Source organism: Falco cherrug, chromosome 7 (genome assembly GCF_023634085.1).
Source record: "Falco cherrug isolate bFalChe1 chromosome 7, bFalChe1.pri, whole genome shotgun sequence".
Classification (NCBI taxonomy): domain Eukaryota; kingdom Metazoa; phylum Chordata; class Aves; order Falconiformes; family Falconidae; genus Falco; species Falco cherrug.
This window is the reverse complement of record NC_073703.1, coordinates 10944505-10963487: the sequence shown is the minus strand read 5'-3', so window position 1 is coordinate 10963487 and position 18983 is coordinate 10944505. Positions and strand designations below refer to the sequence as shown.

The 18983-nt window shown below is 44.5% G+C and overlaps 1 protein-coding gene across 1 annotated transcript in view; it reads right to left on the bottom strand.

Annotated features, from left to right (window-relative positions):
* AGBL1 (AGBL carboxypeptidase 1) overlaps positions 1-18983 on the bottom strand; it is a 332817-nt gene that overhangs the window by 261040 nt on the left and 52794 nt on the right. Inside the window, exons 2-5 of the mRNA XM_055715877.1 lie at positions 11829-11892; positions 10370-10516; positions 8061-8192; positions 5871-5964 (exon numbers count right to left, since the gene is read on the bottom strand). Of these exons, the coding sequence (XP_055571852.1) occupies positions 5871-5964; positions 8061-8192; positions 10370-10516; positions 11829-11892 (437 nt within the window). The remainder of the gene's footprint in view (positions 1-5870; positions 5965-8060; positions 8193-10369; positions 10517-11828; positions 11893-18983) is intronic.

Here is an 18983-nt window from a genome sequence, read left to right as displayed (position 1 = left end):
GATGTGGCAGCTTGGTCACTTTTCAACACTATGGGCTCAACACTTACATTTTATCTTGCATGAAAAGCACCAGTTCCAAGATGAGAAAACAGAATCTCAGCTGTGTGCAAATAGGTTTTATAGAAAAGCAGAGTAATACATATATATATAAATGTATAGTCGTATATTGACTATATATTCATACAGTCAACACCTATTTTGAAACTATATACAGCCTCTTAACTTATATTTTCAGCACTTCCAGGGCTTTCATATTCCCCTTGGTCAATCTGACACAACGTCTGATTAAATAGGGACCCATCAGAACTGGGCTTTTAGCTTTAGATGTGCCTTCTTGATCACCTTGACATTCCTCTCTTCGCTTGCACAAGCTCTGCTTTCAGTGCTTCAGTAAAAACCTTTTCAGCTCACATTGTGACAGAAGCATGTGACACAGGAACCACTGCCCAGCCATGGCAACAGTGTCATCGTTATTCTTGCACATTTCAGATTCACGAGTCACTCCCCACCTCAGATCGCCCCTGAGCACACATCACCAAAGACAAGGCACCTGGTGCTCTTATTTCCTCCTGCGTTTTGAGCCCTAATGCTAGCTGGGGAGGACTGCATTTTCCACATCTCTCTCAGCAACCATCTACCTGAGCCCACCTTAAACGCTCATCACGCTGCTTCCAAGCTAACCCCTCCAGACTCAGCCTCCACTCAGCAGAGAGAAATAAATGCTTCCAAGCCACCTGAAGCTTCTAGAGGCAAACATTTGATACAGGGGAAGAAAACTTGCTTCTTTTCTCCTTTAGCATGTGAGGAGTCCAGATATCCACCCCGGATGGAATAGAGTTACACAAGAGGATTTCCTTCCTTTAATGGAAAGAAAGATTATGGGCAAGGGTCTGCGGAGCTGGGACCATTCAATCAGCACCAAACATAAGAAGAATGGCGATCAAATGTCAGAAGTGGGCAATGCTGGACATGAGCAAAAGCAGATAATTTCTGCATATCACATTTTTGAGTGAATTCATTTGGCACCATTCCCAGACCTTTTTTATTCACTTTCCACTTTTAATTAAGTAGTCAAACTTTACTGGAACAGCCCAGTGTAGAAAGCCAAGGTTTGTGAATGCTCACAGAAGGAGAGGTTTAATTCTGACAAATACTCATTCTTGCGGCAATCTCTCATATGAGGTTTATGCAAACACTCACCATTAGCCAGCTCTGCACAGTGTGGTAAATAGATGTACTCACAAAAAGCTTTGAGAAACAAAGACATTTTAAAAGACTTTCTAAATTGCTTTTAATAAAACTGCAGAAATAAGACTGCCTGCCAACCTTTTAACAGAAAAAAAATAACATAATGGAGGCAACAACCCAGACACAGGTCACACCATCATTTTCCACATAGGAAGGAATCATAAATTCTGGGGGTTTATTTTGACTCACTTTGATAAACTGCATTCAGCTTGAGTAGTCCTAGAAGAGACCAGCACAACACATAGCCACGGACAACACAGAGCCTCCAGCGCCGTTGGCCTGACGTGCCAGCAGCCTGGGGAGGATACCTGATGCTTGGCCATGTGGAGACAGCGTCCTACAGAAGGGACCCAGCTCCTGGTTGGGCAAAGGAAAAAAAAAAAAAAATCTACCACTGTAACATTCTGCGTCCAGCTGCTCACAACACATCCAAAAATCTCACAGAACAAGTAAGTTGGGAAAACGAGCGAGGGTGTTGAAAGGGATGACACTGGAAAGCAAGGGAAGGGTAGAAGATATGGAACATATGGGGAATAAAAAAGGTGAAAGGAGCAGGGACCATTGCACTGTGTGGGACATCAGGGATGTTGCATTAGAGAAGGTGTTGATGGAGTGAAGATTTCAGTGTCACACACACTCGCATCAGATATCCCAGCTACTGGCATAAACAGAACATCACCTTGTTTTATTTTACACTGTCCCTATAAAAGGTATCAGAAAACTCTCTGCAGCACAGCATTATGAGAGATGAGCAAGACAGCCTGACGTCTCCATCTCTTGGATTTCACAGTGCTTAAGAGTTCTCTAAACCTCAGCGAGTTTCACAATTTTTTCGTATGTCTCTTACTTCAGATATGGGTTGTCCTGGGGAGATCCATACAGTCATGGCACCAGCAACCTGAAGACCTCAAATGCCCAACTAAGACCAATAAAGTCCATGAGTCACAGTCTCAGGGGAATCAGAGCTACTTGGCATGCACCCAGAGAAGGTCAATTGGAGCATGGGAGACTATTTCTAAATAACCCAGAGCTTTGCCACTGCAAAAAATAAATAGGACTCTGTATCTTGTTTCCACATCTTAGCTGGCTAAATAAATAGCTCTCATAGTGCACTCTCCAGGGCAGATTCTTAAAGTGACCTTGGTCCTGCTGCTGCCCAGAACAGGAGAATGCGGGTGTATCCACAAGAGAAGTGGTGCCTTTCCAATGCTGTATTCCTGGCAGCTGATCAAAGAACAGGGATAATCTCAGCCCCCACAGCTGCCAGCTGTTCCTACCCAGCAGGAAGGCAAACGATGGTGGCACATAGTTACGAAATGGAGAGAAGGTATCAAGAGCAAATACAAAAGGAGGATCAGAGGCTTGCTGGCAGGACATGGGAGTTTTCCTCCGTAGGCAGGTTACAGATAAGTGTTCTCTTCAAGTTCTGTCCAGATGACCAAGACGAAGCAGATGTTTTTGTCACCAGCTAACTACGCAAAATAACCCGCTGCAGATTTCAGCATAGCCACAGCAACTTTGGAAGAGCCACACCAGTGTCAGATGACCAGGAGCACATGCTGAACTAGACAAAGCACGTGACCCCTTTTTATTTCTTTCTCCCCATCTCAAAAAAAAAGTACATAATCTTCCTCCCCCAGTCACCCTACAAGTTATTAACTAAAACAGCTCAGAGAAAAACACGACATTTTCCCATGTACCCACCTCCATTTTCTGATGAATTCTAAAGACGCGCAGGATTTTCAGACCATAGCTATCCCAGGCATTCACTAATACTGGGAAAAAAGATTTGTAACCCACCCTACATCCCAGACTAGTAGTCTCAGGACTTAAATTCTTACCAGTGACACCTCTTGAAACCACTATTCCCCAGTGAGAAGAGTGTTTCCAAACAGACTGCAAGCAAGTACAAACCCTACCAAATAATAAGAGACTAGTGCCTTTAAATAGGTTGCAAGCCTTTTTTTGAAATAGAGCAGGTTTGTGCGCTTCTTCTGATATAAACCAGCCTGTCTCCACTGAGCCATTGACCTTCTCAGCTGCTTCTAGTTATTAAATGAAACAAGCGGCTCTGAGCACTAGGCAGGCCAGCTGAGTGTCTACCAGGCTTCAGCTGATTTATGGCTCTTGCTCGTTAAACCAAGTGTAGGTGGGGACCACATCACCTTTTTCTGTGAGCTGGGTCCCAGGAAAGATTTTATCTTCCATTTGCATATAAAAATATGCTTTAAGAACACAAATATCTTAAGGAAAAAAAGGAAATTGGGAAACTGAAGTAGCAATGAGGATGCTGAGGTAGGCAATGATTAATGTATAACATACCTTTCCCCAAAGGGAAAATAAATCCAAACTTTTCAGCTGTAAATAAAATGGCCTATTAGAAATAAAACTGGAGTTTTATCGAGGGGAAATTTTGAGTTTGCACTTTCTGCGGGGGGTGTGTATGTCCCAAGTGGAAAGAAAGGTCCATTGAGGAGTTCAAAACAATTCTTCTACAATCAGATAGAAGAAAGAAAAACCCAGATATTGCACGTTAACAACCTGGAATCATTGAAATAAAAAGCAGTGTGTTTCTTTGAAGGGTATTTCTTTCCCTTTCTGCTAAGAAATGAGTATTCTAGACCACTTTAGAGCCTATGTTACAACAGTCCTCAGCAGCACTAGCTGCATTTCCAAATGAATCTCAGCAAAAAGCCAGGCTGGAAATGCGTGACAGATACCAAGTTTTCTACTTCCCTCAGAGGAAACAGCGAGTGCAAAAGGCAGCTTTGTACAAAATTCTTCTAAAAAACCTTTACACAGCCAGCCCCATTGCTTAACAGAGAACAGATACAGGCCCAAGTCCCATTACACACAGATCCTGGCCCATGAGGCTATCACAGCAGTAGAGCTGCTAACGCTAGTTTAATCACAGCCAACACTTCCACAGGAAGGAAACTAGGGAATCGAGTGGAATTTGCTTTCCTAGTTAACCCAGCTCTGGGTGTAACTCATCCTGGGCATCCCTGTCATACATAAAGAGTTCTCTGGGCTCCCTGACTCTTAAAGATTGAAGTTATAACATGAGGTCTGAGGGTTATCTTACAAGGTGCTCAGATATCCTAGGAATAATATCCTAGCAATAATATTCTAGTAATAATATTATTTGGGTTGGGTTGGGTAGTGTCCAAACCCCCTTGTAGGAAACATCCTGATACTATGCTTTTGGACAGACCATGCCAAAGAACCACAGGTACTCTGCCTAAGAGAGAACTGAAGCTGTGAAGCAGTTCCAGGTGCTTAACAGTATACTAGAGAGCCAAAAATGCAGGCAAAATTGAGCTGGCTTCCATTAACAAGGCAGCTGCAGGAAGCTGTGCATCTGCTGGGCCCACTCAGTATCTTATTTAGCAAAGTAAACCGCTAAAATTTTTTTATAGCCCCAGATATGTAGGCAGAACTGGAAGAATGCTGCATTTAGCAAATAACAGTACCATATGTGTACACGCAAGTTCATCACTTGCGGCTAGTGGAAATTAATTCAAATTGCTTCCCATGCAATGTATTGTGTAACTGGCGGTACTGGGAGAACTGGTACCAGACCTTGATGATAACAGCAGGATGGACATTGTGTACTAGTGCCCTTATACAGAGTGACTGACCCCTAGTTCAACCATAGCTAAGCAAATACCGGTCAAACTGTTGTGCCATGTCTGTCCATCCAATTCTCACCTACATGCTCAAACTAAAGCTACTTCCTCAGTAATCAGCTGCCATGAATCGTGTCAGGTCCACGCAGAAGCCCAAACTGACTGAATGTTGCCACGTCCTTGCTGAGATGTGCATGAACAAGTGGGGACTATGTGCTCCACAAGGCATTCCATGTCTAAGCAGGAGAGCTGGCAGGTTCTGTGTTGCTTAAGCAAATGGGATTGTGTGGGCACAGCTCATAGCAGTAAATTCTGCCTCCTGTTTGTAATGAGCAAGCCCCCAAAAATGTGGTATGTCCTTCTGTGGGTGTTTTCTACGTTACAAAGTTTGCCTTGAAAGACATCTGAGGAAGTGGTCAGAATGGACAATTCGGGGACTAATGTTCAGCGTTAAGGTGTAGATATAAAAGGGACTTGCTGTCTTCAGAAAAAAACTATTTGAAATATTTGGGATGGGCTTTAAAACAGACCTAGATTAATCCTGCCAAGAACTGTCACACTTCAAAAATATCACGATGACCTGATCACAACTGTCTGCAAAAGAAAGATGAGGCACCACTGCCACGATGCCACTGTACCTGTCCCCAGACCAGTGGTGGCAGCAGGCTCTTGCTAAGGGGTAGGCAGAGCAGTTTGTCTGCTGCCAGTACATGCTTCTCAAAATCCAGTCCTTATTGGGTGATACCTTGCAATCAAACTGCCGTCGCTGTATAGGGTACGCTACAAATCAATGGCCACCAGCATGAATCATATGATGAATCACAGTATTAACGTGTCCTTCAGGGAACTATTTCTGCCTCTTAAAAAACCCTGCAGATTTAACGTGAATGGAAATTGGGCATCCGTTTCTGATTTCTTTGCCTCTTCAAGTGGAACCAAAATTTTATTTCTCGCTGTCCTGGAAAGATGAGTTCCCTTGGGGCTACCGCCTACCTGACTGTCCTGACGTGTCTCTTGCTGTAGGGGGTGATGACTTTGAAAAGCAACTCCATGGCTCCATTGATGCCAAGCGTAGTTCCTGTGGTAACTGAGCCAATAAAAGAGAAAAGCTGTCAGATCTGAAGCAGGTGGTCTGCAATACTGTGTTTAGAGGTGATGTGGAGAAGGGGGTAGCTGCCCCTGTGGCAATGAGCAGATTCTCTGGGCTCCCAGCTGGGCTTCAGAGGTCACTTTACAAGCACAGAAGCTGAAGCACAAAACTGTGGACACAACCTGAGACAAGATCAGATGCAAAAGCAGTCTTGCAGTTCTTCCCTGAGTTCCCAAAGCCCCTTTTCCTGTAAAAATTTTACTTACCAGAGGACAAATCACAGTTAAATATGTAATAAACTGTTAAATAGTAAATCCCAGCAAAATGACAGGGCTCAAATTCATCCCACATTTCCCACAGGCAACTCCATGAGGACAGCTTATTTCACAGGGGCATGGAGGGCAGAGTTTTTCTTTCTGTGCTATTATTCAGCAGTATGGAAGGGGCTTTCAGCAACCTGGGCTGGTGGGAGGTGTCCCTGTCCATGGCAGGGGGCTTGGAACTAGGTGGTCTTTAAGATCCCTTCTGACTCAAACCGTTCTATGATTCTGTAGTTTTGGGGGTCAGGAGTGTTTCTGAATGCAGCTTAATTTCAGCTAGGCCATTAAAGCTGTTACCTTTAACACAACTGGTTGCAGAGATTGTGAAGGGAGTAACCCAGAGCAAAGAACCGATGTGTGTGACAAGGAGTCATCTTTTCTGCTTTCATAACTAAGCGCTCTCAGATTTTTATATGCTTCTGGATCCTCTTTAGTTCCACCCCATAAAAATAAGGTTGGGAGTATGTAATCTCCTGGTTTGGTACCACATCCCCACAGATCTGCACCTGACCTCTCCCATTGCTTCCCAGCTGGGCCACAGAGCCCCCAAAGTCAGCGTTACCTCTGGAGGGGGAAGCACATCTGGAGAATGCTGGATATACCTGGAGAGGGACAGAGACGCTCCAGCAAAGGAGCAGAGGTGGTGTTCTGGCGTCTGAGATTAACAGCAAGGAGGCCAGGCTGCAGTGTGCATCCTAAAACCTCTGCAACAACTGCAGCTGAGCTGAGATGCAGGTGCACTGAAGCAGGGAGCAGGGAAGCGTGCAGATTATTTTGGGTGGGAGGCAGCGCAGGGTCACTACACAGCTGTGAAACCCAAATAAAGGCACATTTCAGCTTCTGGCCTTGGCTGCATTTTCCGTTACACTCAGCCTTTCAAATACTGCTTATCACAGGGAGAGGGCTTGAATGTTGAGGCTTGGCTGCTTGCCTGAGAAAGTCCATTGCATGAAGCTAGCTCCCGTACTGATAGAAGGGACCTGCAGGGCTGGGCGCCAGGAGTGCTAAATCTTAGGATGCATATAGCAGACTGCAGACAGGATGGCCGTCAAGAATTATCTGCTGGGTGAGGGATGTGGGGAAGAAGAGGAAAGAGTCAGAGTCAGCAAAGAGAAATTTGTGCTGACAAATGCAGTGCTCTATAGCCGGGCAAGCCTGTATGAATCTGTACTGATCCTGGGAGAGAATACTGGAAATCCCATCGCTTGAATCATTTAATATGAGGGCATTGCCAAGCAAGAAAGGCTGGGACAGTGCATGGGGTGGGGGATAGGAGGGATACTAGGTGGAAGACCAGGATCTAATATGTAATTCCTGAGGGACCTTGAATGAGTAGCTAATTTCTCTCTCCCTGTTTCTCCACCTGTATTTTCCTTCCTTGGGAGCTGCTCTGAGGATCAATACAATCAACAACAGTGAGCCATTAGGCTGTTATGGTAATGGGAACTGCATAGAGACTTAACGTACCCAAGTCTCAAAGCAAAGGAATCGACTCCCTGTATTCTAGAATAGGAGAACACTGCCGTTAATATTTTTCTCTACAGTGCTTTTATTTTCATAGTCCATAGATGAAATACACTGTAAAGGCTGTATAGCCCCCGTGGGGACCACCTCTTTCTATGGTCGTTCTGGCTTTTGTGCCTGATTCTGTATATTAACAGTGCATTCAGGCAGTAACCTTAATCAGGAATGATGTTTCTTTGCACTGAAATGAGTAAACAAGAACTCTGACAGTTGTCACAGAGAGGAAAAGAGGAAAATGCAGGAACTCACCATTAGAAGCACAAACCCGCAGGACCCAGAGGCAGTGGATGAGGTGCAGGTGGTGACCCAGGTTTCTTCTTATGAGGCTCAGTATTATATCAGTTGCTTCTGCCTTCTGCACTTTCAGCCCAAACTTCCTATCTGTGAAAAGCAAATAACTATTACAAAGACCAGATCTCTGCAGCAGTGCTGATAAACATATTTGCACCCAGTCTTATAAATCAAGATCTCATAACAAATGCATTCAAATGTATCAATGAGTTAGATCAACATTATTCTCACTGAAAACAGGAAAAAAAAACCAAAAGCATCGAGTCCCTCAGGCATGTCAGCTGCAACGCCCAGCTTGGTGTCATCTGCAAAATTTCTGAGGGTGCATTCGATCCCACTGTCTATGACATTGACAAAGATATTTGACAGTACTGGTCCCAATACAGACCCCTGAGGGACACCACTTGTCACTGATCTCCATCCAGACATTGAACCATTGACCGCTACCCTCTGGGTGCAACCATCCAGCCAATTCCTTTTCCACTGAATAGGTCATCCATCAAGTCCATATGTCTCCAATTTAGAGAGGAGAACGTTGTGGGGGACAGTGTCAATGGTGTTACAGAAGTCCATAGATGACATCCTTATCTCTTCCCTTGTCCACTGATCATAGAAGGCCACTAGGTTGGTCATACAAGACTTGCCCTTGGTGAAGCCATGCTGGCTGAGTCAGATCACCTTCCTGTGCTCCCTTTGCCTTAACCTAGCTTCTAGGAGGCTCTGTTCCATGATATTGCCAGGCACAGGGGTGAGCCTGAGAGGCTGGTAGTCCCCAGGGTCCTTCTTTCTACCCTTTTTAGCAATGGGTGCAGTGTTTCCCTTTTTCCAGTCACCAGGGACTTCACCTGACTGCCATGACTTTTCAAATATCATGGAGAGTGGCTTGGCAACTATATCAGCCAATTCCTTCAGGATTCTGGGATGTATCTCATCAGGTCCCATAGACTTATGTATGTTTGTGTTCCTCAGGTAGTCTTGAACCTCATCTTCTCTTACAGTGGAGGGACTTTCCTCCCCCAGTCTCTGCCTTGATGTCCATCCACTCAAGAGGTGTGGGAATGGAGGTGGCCAGTGAAGGCTGAGGCAAAAGTGTTGTTGAGTACCTCAGCCTTCCCCTTGTCCGTTGTTACTAGTTTGCCGGTTGTGTTCATCAGGAGGAATACACCTTCTTTGACCTTCCTTTTCTAGCTGACATAAGTATAGAAGCCCTTCTTACTATTCTTTGCATCCCTTGCCAGGTTTGGCTCAGCTGCACCTTGGCCTTCCTGAGCCCATCCCTACGTAACTGGACAATGTCCCTGTACTCTTGCCAGCATACCTGACACTGCTTCCACTGCCTGTGCATTTCCTTCTTGCTCTTTAGTTTGACCAGCAGGTCTTGACTCAGCCATGCCAGTCTCTTGCCTTCCTTTCCCGATTCTTACATATGTGGATTGAGAGCTCTTGTACTCTACGGAAAGTGTCCTTAAAGAACTGCCAGCTCTGTTCTCCCTTATCCCTGAGGGCAGTTTCCCGGGGGCCCCTATTGACTAATTCCTGCAACAGCTGGAAGTTTGTTTTCCTAAAATCCAGGGTCCTGGCTTTGCCTCTCCCATACCCCTCAGGACTGTGAAATCTACCAGTACGTGATCACTGCCAATCTTGACATGCACCGCAGCACGGTGGCTTTCAACTCCTCCTGTTTGTTGCCCATGCTGCATGCATTGGTGTAGAGGCACTTCAGCTGGGCTGTCAGCCCTGTCACCTTTTTTCCTTTGAGGTATTTCATCAGAGTTTCCCTGTTGGCCCCGTTACCTCAGGAGCCCATGGGTCACCTCTGTAAGACTTCAGGTGTGCTTCAGTGTACCCAGCACGTCTTGGAGCAACAGGCTGAGGGCCCTTGCTAGCATCCCATCCCTCTAACCTTGACATGTCGGCCCACAGCTTGTCATGGGCTGGTGTGATATCCCCTCACCCTTCAAGTCTAGTTTAGAGGTCTGTCAATCAGGAAACATCAAGCAAATTTTCTTCTGGGAGGACTTTTAGCCACAAGGCCAACCCAAAGCAGAACAGGGGTGAAAGCTGTGTTTAGAAACAGCTCTACGCACAGATACGCCCTCCCTGTCCTGTCCCAGGATCTCTACCTGGCCAAACCACAGACAAGCAGCACACCCCCGACGAATAAACTCACAGCTGTCTATCAGGCACTTCCCAGCGCTGATTACTGCTGGGGCCATCCATTAGTTTTGAGCCCCCCACCCAAAGAGCCCCCCACGGCTCAGCAGTACCTCGCTGGCCGACCCTGGCCAGCAGGCGAAGCAGGGGCAGGAGGGTGCTGAGGTCGGGCGGCTCGGTCCGGGCAGCGGCAGCGAGAGCCTGCAGCAGCGCCTCGCTGCCCCCTTTGCTGATCACGTACTGAATCCTCCGGCCGGTCCCTGGGGAAAAGAGGAGAGACTCTGCTCAGGGCATCCTTTCCTTGAGCCGCTGCTGTCGCAAACCCTCACCCCGCATGGAGCACACAAAGCTCCCATGACCTTCCAACGATGTTTTGCAGCTATAAACCCAAGGGCATCTGCTGAACTGATCGTGAATCTCAGGTGCCCCTGGACTAGAGGCACGGCTAATGGCTGCATGGTGAAACTGTGCACGCTACTGCCTCTTGCTCTGGCAGTCATTATCTTTACAAACCCACGTCCTGCAGTTTTTCATTGTGCATTGAAATGCAACAGAGAGGAATAAGCAGAGACACCAACAGGTTTCAAAGGAGCAGAAGGCTCAGTGATCTTTTCTTAGATACTGGAAATTAAACAAGCAAAGGACTAAAGCTGCAACGGGCTTTTGCCAAATGAAAAGGAATCCTAGGGAAGCTTTGGAGACAGATTTCAAACAAATCCAGGTATCCAAAGAAACCACACGCTAATCCTGCGAGCCCTACTGTGTCAACAAACATTGATCCATGGGCAACTTCAGCTGCAACTTCAGGCTCCATGGATGGAGGAAGCCGCAGGCTCAGCTCCTGGTGGGTGACAGCACTTCCTACCTCCCAGGCAGGGAGCCCATCCCGCTAGTGGGAACAGCACTGCAGGGCTTCGGAAGAGGGGCACCGCGATGTCTGCGGTGGGCTCAGAGGAGCAGGGAAGGCAGGAGGCTCCAGCACTCACCACTGCAGCCCCCGCAGCCCAGCTCACGGGGTTCAGAATTGTTTAGCAAATGACACTTCTGAGGTGGAGCAGGAAGGAAAAGAAACTCCTTTTTTTTAATTTTTTTTCCCCAGTTCTTTTGCCAATTCATTTATTTTCTCATGTGGCTCAGGCACAGGCAGAGACGTGCCTTCCCTGCAGCCCTGAGGTGGAGGTGCCTGCCGTGGAGATGCTGAGCTCTCTCCATCAGAGTCCTTGTGCCCTGGGAAGCCAGGCTCCTCTCCCTGTCCCACAGCCCTCTCTCCAATGGCACTGGTGAACATTTCCAGTGGCTGACTGCCAGAGTTTATGAAATACTTTGAAACTCATGGGCATCTTTTAAGCAAAAAGATAAAATTGAGACTCTCTCTGAATCTTTTTTTTTTCCTTTAACCTACTAAAAAAGCTCAGTTTTCCAAACACAGGAGTAAAGACTGCTGATCTATGGACACAATTCCTGTTTTCTTCACCTTGCAAACATCTGGCCAAGTTTATGCAGGTATGAATTCCCTGACCTATTTGAAGATCCCTAGCCCACAGGCATTGCCTCAGACCTTTGCTTCCTTACCCAGAGAGAGCAGGTCAGTGAGGACACTAAGAACACTCAGGATGACATCCTTGTCACAGGAGCTCTGAAATGGAAACACACCAAATTTAGGGATCAGTTCAGAACAGCAAATTTCAGGCTACACAGGGTTGCAGCGCATCATGCAATCTAGAGGCACAGAGATCCTTGTTTGATACTGAGTACTTTTTGTGCCATCTGGCCAGTGAAATGTGGAACCATACTGATAACACATTTTAAAAACCTCTGACAGACATACTGATCATACTACACAACATCCTTAAAATTATATATTCTTAGATAATTCTTAGATTTAATAGACAGTAGCATTTCTGCAAGGTTTACATCTAAATTCTAAATTACATCTCTCTTTCTTGGTTTGGTCTGCTACCTCAAAGTTGAGGAAATTCTGTATCACACAGAAATGACAGATGTGGGGTGCTCTTCCATGACAGCATCCCTTCTTACTGGGAGTTGAAGAATAATATCTTTAAACTATATTAATCTCATTTACAAGAAAATTCTCCCGTCTTTGCAGCTTTGCAGCTATAGCCACAAGGAAGCCTGGAATTTGGGGACCAGAAAGATGCCCTAAACTTATTTTTAATCAAGACCAAGTAACCATCACACCTTGACATCACACATTCTGCTTTAGATTCGCTTTAAATTTTGCACTAGAGGAAAAAGATATACTGTATTTGCAGAGAAGGAAACACATGATATCTACCACCCATGAGACACAAGACCCCTTCTTTAATCCTTTGACAACCAGATTTCACTGCTGCAACTGAAGAATTAATCACAATTCTGTATTGCTGTATGAGGGATTTGGGTTAAGTTCTAGATGTCTTAGATTCTGTACGGATACAATACGACACAGTACAAATTTCAAATATAATAGAAAACTTGCATTTCTGTAGGCTTGGTCCTGAAGAACCTCAGGATCACATGATCTATAATGGAAACACTTTATCTCTCATTAAATTACTACAATAGGATAATATTTTACAAATAAATGGCTCCTATATTTCTGAATGTTGAAGTGCTTCAGCCACTTAACCTGCTAGTATGTATTCTAGATATATGGGATCATTTTACCAGCTGAATTGATTCGACCATTCTCTGACATATTTAACATTATGCAGCTGAATATTTAAGGCAAGGAACTCAGAAGTAACACCTAGTAAAAAGAAATTCTAGAAAGAATATTGGGGAAATCTAATTCAGATCTATAATAATGACTATTATTGCGAATGGAGTTTTCTTTTCCAGTGGATCCCTGCTGAAGTCACAACATAAGCTGACACAGTGCTGATAGTTATGTAGCTAGTTAGGGAGCTGCGTATCATACCTCCTCCTCCTTTCTTATAGTTGGGGAGCATATGCATTTAGTGAGACATGGGAATGAAGCGAGAAAATGGCCAGTCTTCACAGTCAGAGCAGGTGACTGTCAGCTTGGAGAACCAGGTTTCCACTTCTGTTGCAGAACTCCCATAGGATGCTCAGCAGTTCCCTTCAACCAAAACTCATTCTTTAGTGGCAAATTATATGTGCTGTCTTCTGCATGTAATAATCTATATTACCGCTGAGTTTCCTAACTTCAACATCCTTAAAATTATATATTCTTAGATAAATTTTTAAAAATCATAATTATTAACAAAAACAAACTCCAAATCTCTGAAAAACAGAATTACCATCATGCTGGTTTTGGTCAATCACCAGCGCTGAGTGCTCAATACACATTTCATGCTGGCATGAGTGAGCAACAGGGACATGAGTATCAGCAGGGGAGTGAGATAAGAACAAGATGTGGTCAGGGGAAGGGGATGGAAGAAAGAGGAGTCAGGCAAGGACGAGAGATCGGAGCAAACAGTCGGAGAATCACTTCTGAAACAGGGGACTCAGGGGAGGAGGGTCTGTGAGCACTGCTGCCTTTCCAAAGACTCACCTTACTTCTGTTGTTAGCTAAAATCCACAGTAAAAGCACATCTCATCCCCATCTCAGAGCTGGCCCATGCCCAGAGCGAGAGCCTGCTGTTTCTATTCATCACTACATTAACTCAACAAGCAGAGATCTCTGCACTGAACATAAAAGTTCGTCCCTTTTATGAACCATGTTGAAATCAAAAGGCTCAATATAATAGGATTACTGCTTCTTTCCAAGCCAAGACAAACAGAATACGTGGCTTTAAAGAAATCCAGTAACTCTTGGTTCACCAAGTATTGCCACCCTCACCTTACTGGAGGGGTGCAATTCATGTTGCTGGCTCGAGGGACCACACAGAGAGGAAAGTCTGCAGCAGGGTCTCAATACCATTACTTCTAGGTAACACATAGAGTTTTAGTCATATGTTAATCTTGCTAATTCATGTCTTTGTTCATTAGTCCCTAATCTAGAGTTGTCTCGAGTCTCCCAGAGCAAACAAAGAGCAATCAAAGCTCTCTTCCCAAGGGTTTCTTGGCATTTTTTAGCATAGGGACTTAATAGTCAGAGGCAGGCTGTCAGGAGTGATGAGTCTTCACCAAATTTACTGACTCCAGGAAGAGCTACGGTTCTCAGCACCTTTTTAAATATCAGGGTTGCCTAAATCAGACTGTCCTCTGGTTTTGTCTTGCTGCCTGTCAGTATCCCTTTCCTCTGTAGGTGGATGGATTACGCATTAAGGTTTCAGTAATGAAGTCTTCATTGATTTATGCTCCTATTACACTGGGTTGTTTATTTTAACTGATTGGATTGTGGGTTTCCTAAGCCATTAACACAAATAGTGATGACATAAGATATCCTCTGACTTTCCCTGCACTTTACCCAGAGACTCAGGCGAACAAAGAACTTGAGGGGACATGAAAGATCAACCTTTAAAATGTGCAAATTAGAGCTGGGTGATGTTGCCAAATACTTTACCTGAGTATTTACTCTTGATGTTTTAACACTAAAACTCCAACTGTGTTGGTGCCCCATTGCTTGCCTTCCTCCAGCACACTAGTGAGGGAATTGGATTACTTGTGTGTTTCCTGAAATGGTGGGTAAAAGTGTAGTCCCATTACAAATTCTAAGATATTTCCCACTAACTTTGGTGGCACCACTGAATAATACAGAATAGTACAGAAGAACACAGCTCCAATTTATATAGCAAGACAACACAGAAAAACAACCCTGAAGTTGCTGTTGTCTTGCAAAATGGCAACTTGCCTGTTGAAAACAAAAAGCTCAGATTTTGACAAATTAGCTTGAGATTTTCAAAGCCATCAAAGATATTTGGACATTGAAATCTATTAGAATCAATTGTTTAAATTAATACTCATAGCAAACTGTGGATGAATTGTCAAAAAATTCATTCATTAAAAATAATCAGTAAATCTTTTTGAACAGTAAGTACAAATGAGAAGATCACAACTTGTGCCTGATCTAAAAAAGATGAATAGAGTAATTTCTTTAATGCAAATTACTTACCCAGCTCTGGTTAAAATAAACACATTAGTTATTTTTATTGAAAGATGCGTTTGATGGTTCAAGAACAAAGTATAAGCAAAGAGAGAAGTAAATTCCCTCTTCCTAAATATTTTCCATTCCTGCCAGCACTTATGAATGTTAGATACAACATCTATACACACACAGACTAATGAAGATGCATTCATGGTATATGGGTGGAATGAGAGCAGAGAAAAGTTCCCAGAGGCTCAAGTTAGATTACAAAATCACCAGCCTCCTGCAGGATTTCACTAGAAGGATTTGAAGTTAGAGCTAAATTGTTACCTATTAACAACGGCCTGTAGCTGCCTTTCACGGCTTCCAGCTAGACAAAGGCTAAAGTAGCAAAAAACATCATTTAAATGATCAAGCATGGCTGTACTTTTTGGCTGGAGCCCCTCATCTTAGCTTTACTTCAGCAAAGGCTGCTGTTTTCCTCAGCCAACTCATCACAGGGCTGAGTTCAGATATATTTAATCAGCTCCTAGCTGGTAGTTCCTTTCTCAGCTTTTTCTGGGAATTAATCCCTGAAACACTGGGGCTTTGGTTAGCTTGGCTGAAGCTCCTCATAGATAGATAGCAGGAGGATGGAAAAATCCAGGAATAAAAGAAATACCCCAGTGCATAGTCACTGATACATTACAGGCAGCAAGCGATTAGTTGGTGACATTGGGTTTGGAGGACAACAGCTTGATCCCAAGATCCTTCTGACTGGCAGCTCGGGTTATTTTGCTGACCCACAATTAAGCAGGGAAGGAGTTCCTGTCTCCTTGTCCTGCTCCTGGGAACACACCAAGACAAGCTGTTATTTACTCAAGATTATAAAATTGCCACTGAACTACAGAACAAGTAATTTCATTTCATCAGGGAACTCTCCTGGGACGTTTTCCGCAAGATTTGAAGACCCAGCAGAGGTGGGATTTTTCCTGTCCCACCTGCCTGGCAGCAGCTATCAGTGCAGTTCCCCTTTTAGAGCTGGCTTAAAACAAAGGCTTCCTATAAACTCAGTCTTTTGTGCAGTTCCCGGGCTTTCATGTCTTTTGCCCAAAGGCAAGTATTTCTCCAAACGAGACATGCAGACTACTGAGAGTGTTTGCTGTGAGACTGGGCATTAATGCTGAAAGAAGGAGAGTGCCCAGGTAGAAATCAGACAGCATTAAATTGTGCAGCGCAATATTTACCAATAAATATTTTATTTGGGGAAAGAAATATGAAGCAGTTATTCCAGTCACAAAAATAATAAATGCAAAATCAAAATCGCTTCTGCAAGACAATGCATAACATCATTTCTACCAATACTCCTATTAAATTAGTTGTTGAATATAGCCTCACAAAGCCATGTGACTGCATAGGGAAAAAAAAAACCACACACACACACACCAAAATGGTCTGTTTTTAAAGAAAAGCTATTGCTGCACTGGTCTAAGAAACTTCCAGACCTGGTGGTTTTTAGAGAGACCAAGGAATAAGATGTCCAGTTCCAGAGGTTGGTTGTTTGTTTTTAAATAGCCTGTTTCTAAATAGGGAAGCAGGATTTGACCTGCTCAAAATACATCCTTCTTTCTTCTCTTACCCCTAATAAATTTGCTCACACAAATAGAGCAGTCAGAAGCCTAACTGTCTGTGTAATGAGACTTGCATCTGCAAGTAAGATTTCTCACTCCCTGCACTCAAAGCCTATCGAAGAGAAATCCTAGCGCAAAATTAATACCAGCTAAAATCAAGACTAGCTTAGGGGCTGAGCAGCATTAGTCCTCGCTCTGTCCTGAGACCTCTAGAACCTATTGGGCTGCTAATAACTGTATTAATGCTTAAATCAGAGACTCCCCTCCCGACGTTCTGCCACCGGCTGGGCAGCGGGGCTCATCAGACCCGACTGCTGGGCACAGCCGCTCACCGCTGGCAGTATGGATTTGCCAGCTGGACGTCTTCTTTCCACAACTGACTATCCAGCTTTACCATAACTGTGAAGCCAGGTTTGGTGCTTTACATTCTGTGCCTTGTCAGACTAAATTGCTTTTTCTAATTTAAGTGGAGCTAAAAATTCACACTTAAATAAGAGGGCAAAATACCCTGGAGAGTTTCTTGTCTGTGCGCTCCCATCCTCAGCCTCAATATTCAGCCAGCTAACTGTGATTTCTTCTTGTTGGAAGGTTATTATCTACAGTATTGGATACAGGGAGGTTTAGAAAAAAAAATCTAAGGGGGAAAAAAGGGTTTAGGGATCTCTGAAATATCACTAGGCAACCTCAGAATAAGCGAGTATTCAGATTAAAGTGATTACAAACTAAACCTTGCTCTCTCTGAAGCACTTTGTAACAATACTACCATCATCCAGCTTTAGAAGGATCCCAAGAAGTTACAGTCCTGTTGCCCCTGCTCCCAAAATACACATCCAAATGTCCTCAGCACCACCAGAGACGTGTCCCCCCCTCTGCTAAACAGTAAGTGCATTTCTTTAGCTTTATCTGGAGTTCCTCTGCCAAGAAGCCAGATAGACCTGAGCAAGCCAGAAAACTCAAAGGAGACATGGGAGGGAAAGGAGCTATTTAAAGACTCAGAGAGGAGGACCTTGCTGCCCGGGTAGTGTCCTAAGTGACTTCTTTAATCCTGCAAGAAAGGCGTCCGCAGCTGCGTGGGATCACGTAGCCCTCAAACTGTATGCAGGGCAGCCAAAGGGCCTCCCAGAACAAGGCACGTGGTCTGACAAGTTCTTGCTCCTGTTCCCGAACTTTAGAGACAAGTCCCTCTCGCTGGTTCCTGCACACCCCTGTGAGGCATGTCTAGCAACCCATTGACCCAAGCACCAGCCGTTTTTGTTCTTGCTGATGCTTAACACCAAGCCAGGCTCTATGCATCGGCCCAAAGCAACAGTTGTGGATTTTATACCCCAGAATATAGCAAATACTAATAAAAACTGTCCCTCTCTGTGGCCTGCTGCAGTCAGGTGGGTAGCTTTTTTCAGGGCCTGCAGTGACCTGAAGGTGTATGTCTTCTCATCCTTATTTGCACTTTGGTGTGGTAACCTGCAACATTTTTTTCAATAGCACACTAGCTGACTGCTGGGCGTGATGATTCCATACCCTGCACAATGGATGGCGGCTCACCCAGGTGCTGAGCAGAAGTAGTGCCTCAAAGCCAACATCTAACGTGCTATCACACAGGGCTTTGCTCCTACTCATTGAGCTTCAGGGCTTCTTCTCCAAGGCTACATGCTACACGCTGTGGGACTGCACTGCTTCAAGGCAGAGACGGGCAAATTCCAAACGTACATCTGAATGTCTTCAAAACACTGAAGGTGTTGAGATGTAACAGCTTGGCCTGAGCTGATCTCTAGCCAAAATAACTTAGTGAATAACATCTTGGTGGAAATCGTCTGTGCCAAGGAATCTTACTATATTTAATGCAATAAATTGCACTAACATAACACCTTTCATCACAGGATCACAGATTTCTTCACAAATATTAATTAACACCTGTCCCACTGCATCCCTCATCAAGAAGATCATATTCATTGTCCCTTATTTTCCTGGTGGGAGATATCACCCTATGGTGGGAAATTGACTTAGCCAATACCTAAGCAGATTGGTGGCAGAGCCCACAAAGATATTCCAATAAACTGAAGCAGAAACACTGCACACAAGTATTATAGCTCGCAATCACGCATTTCCATGTATTTGTGGGGGGCT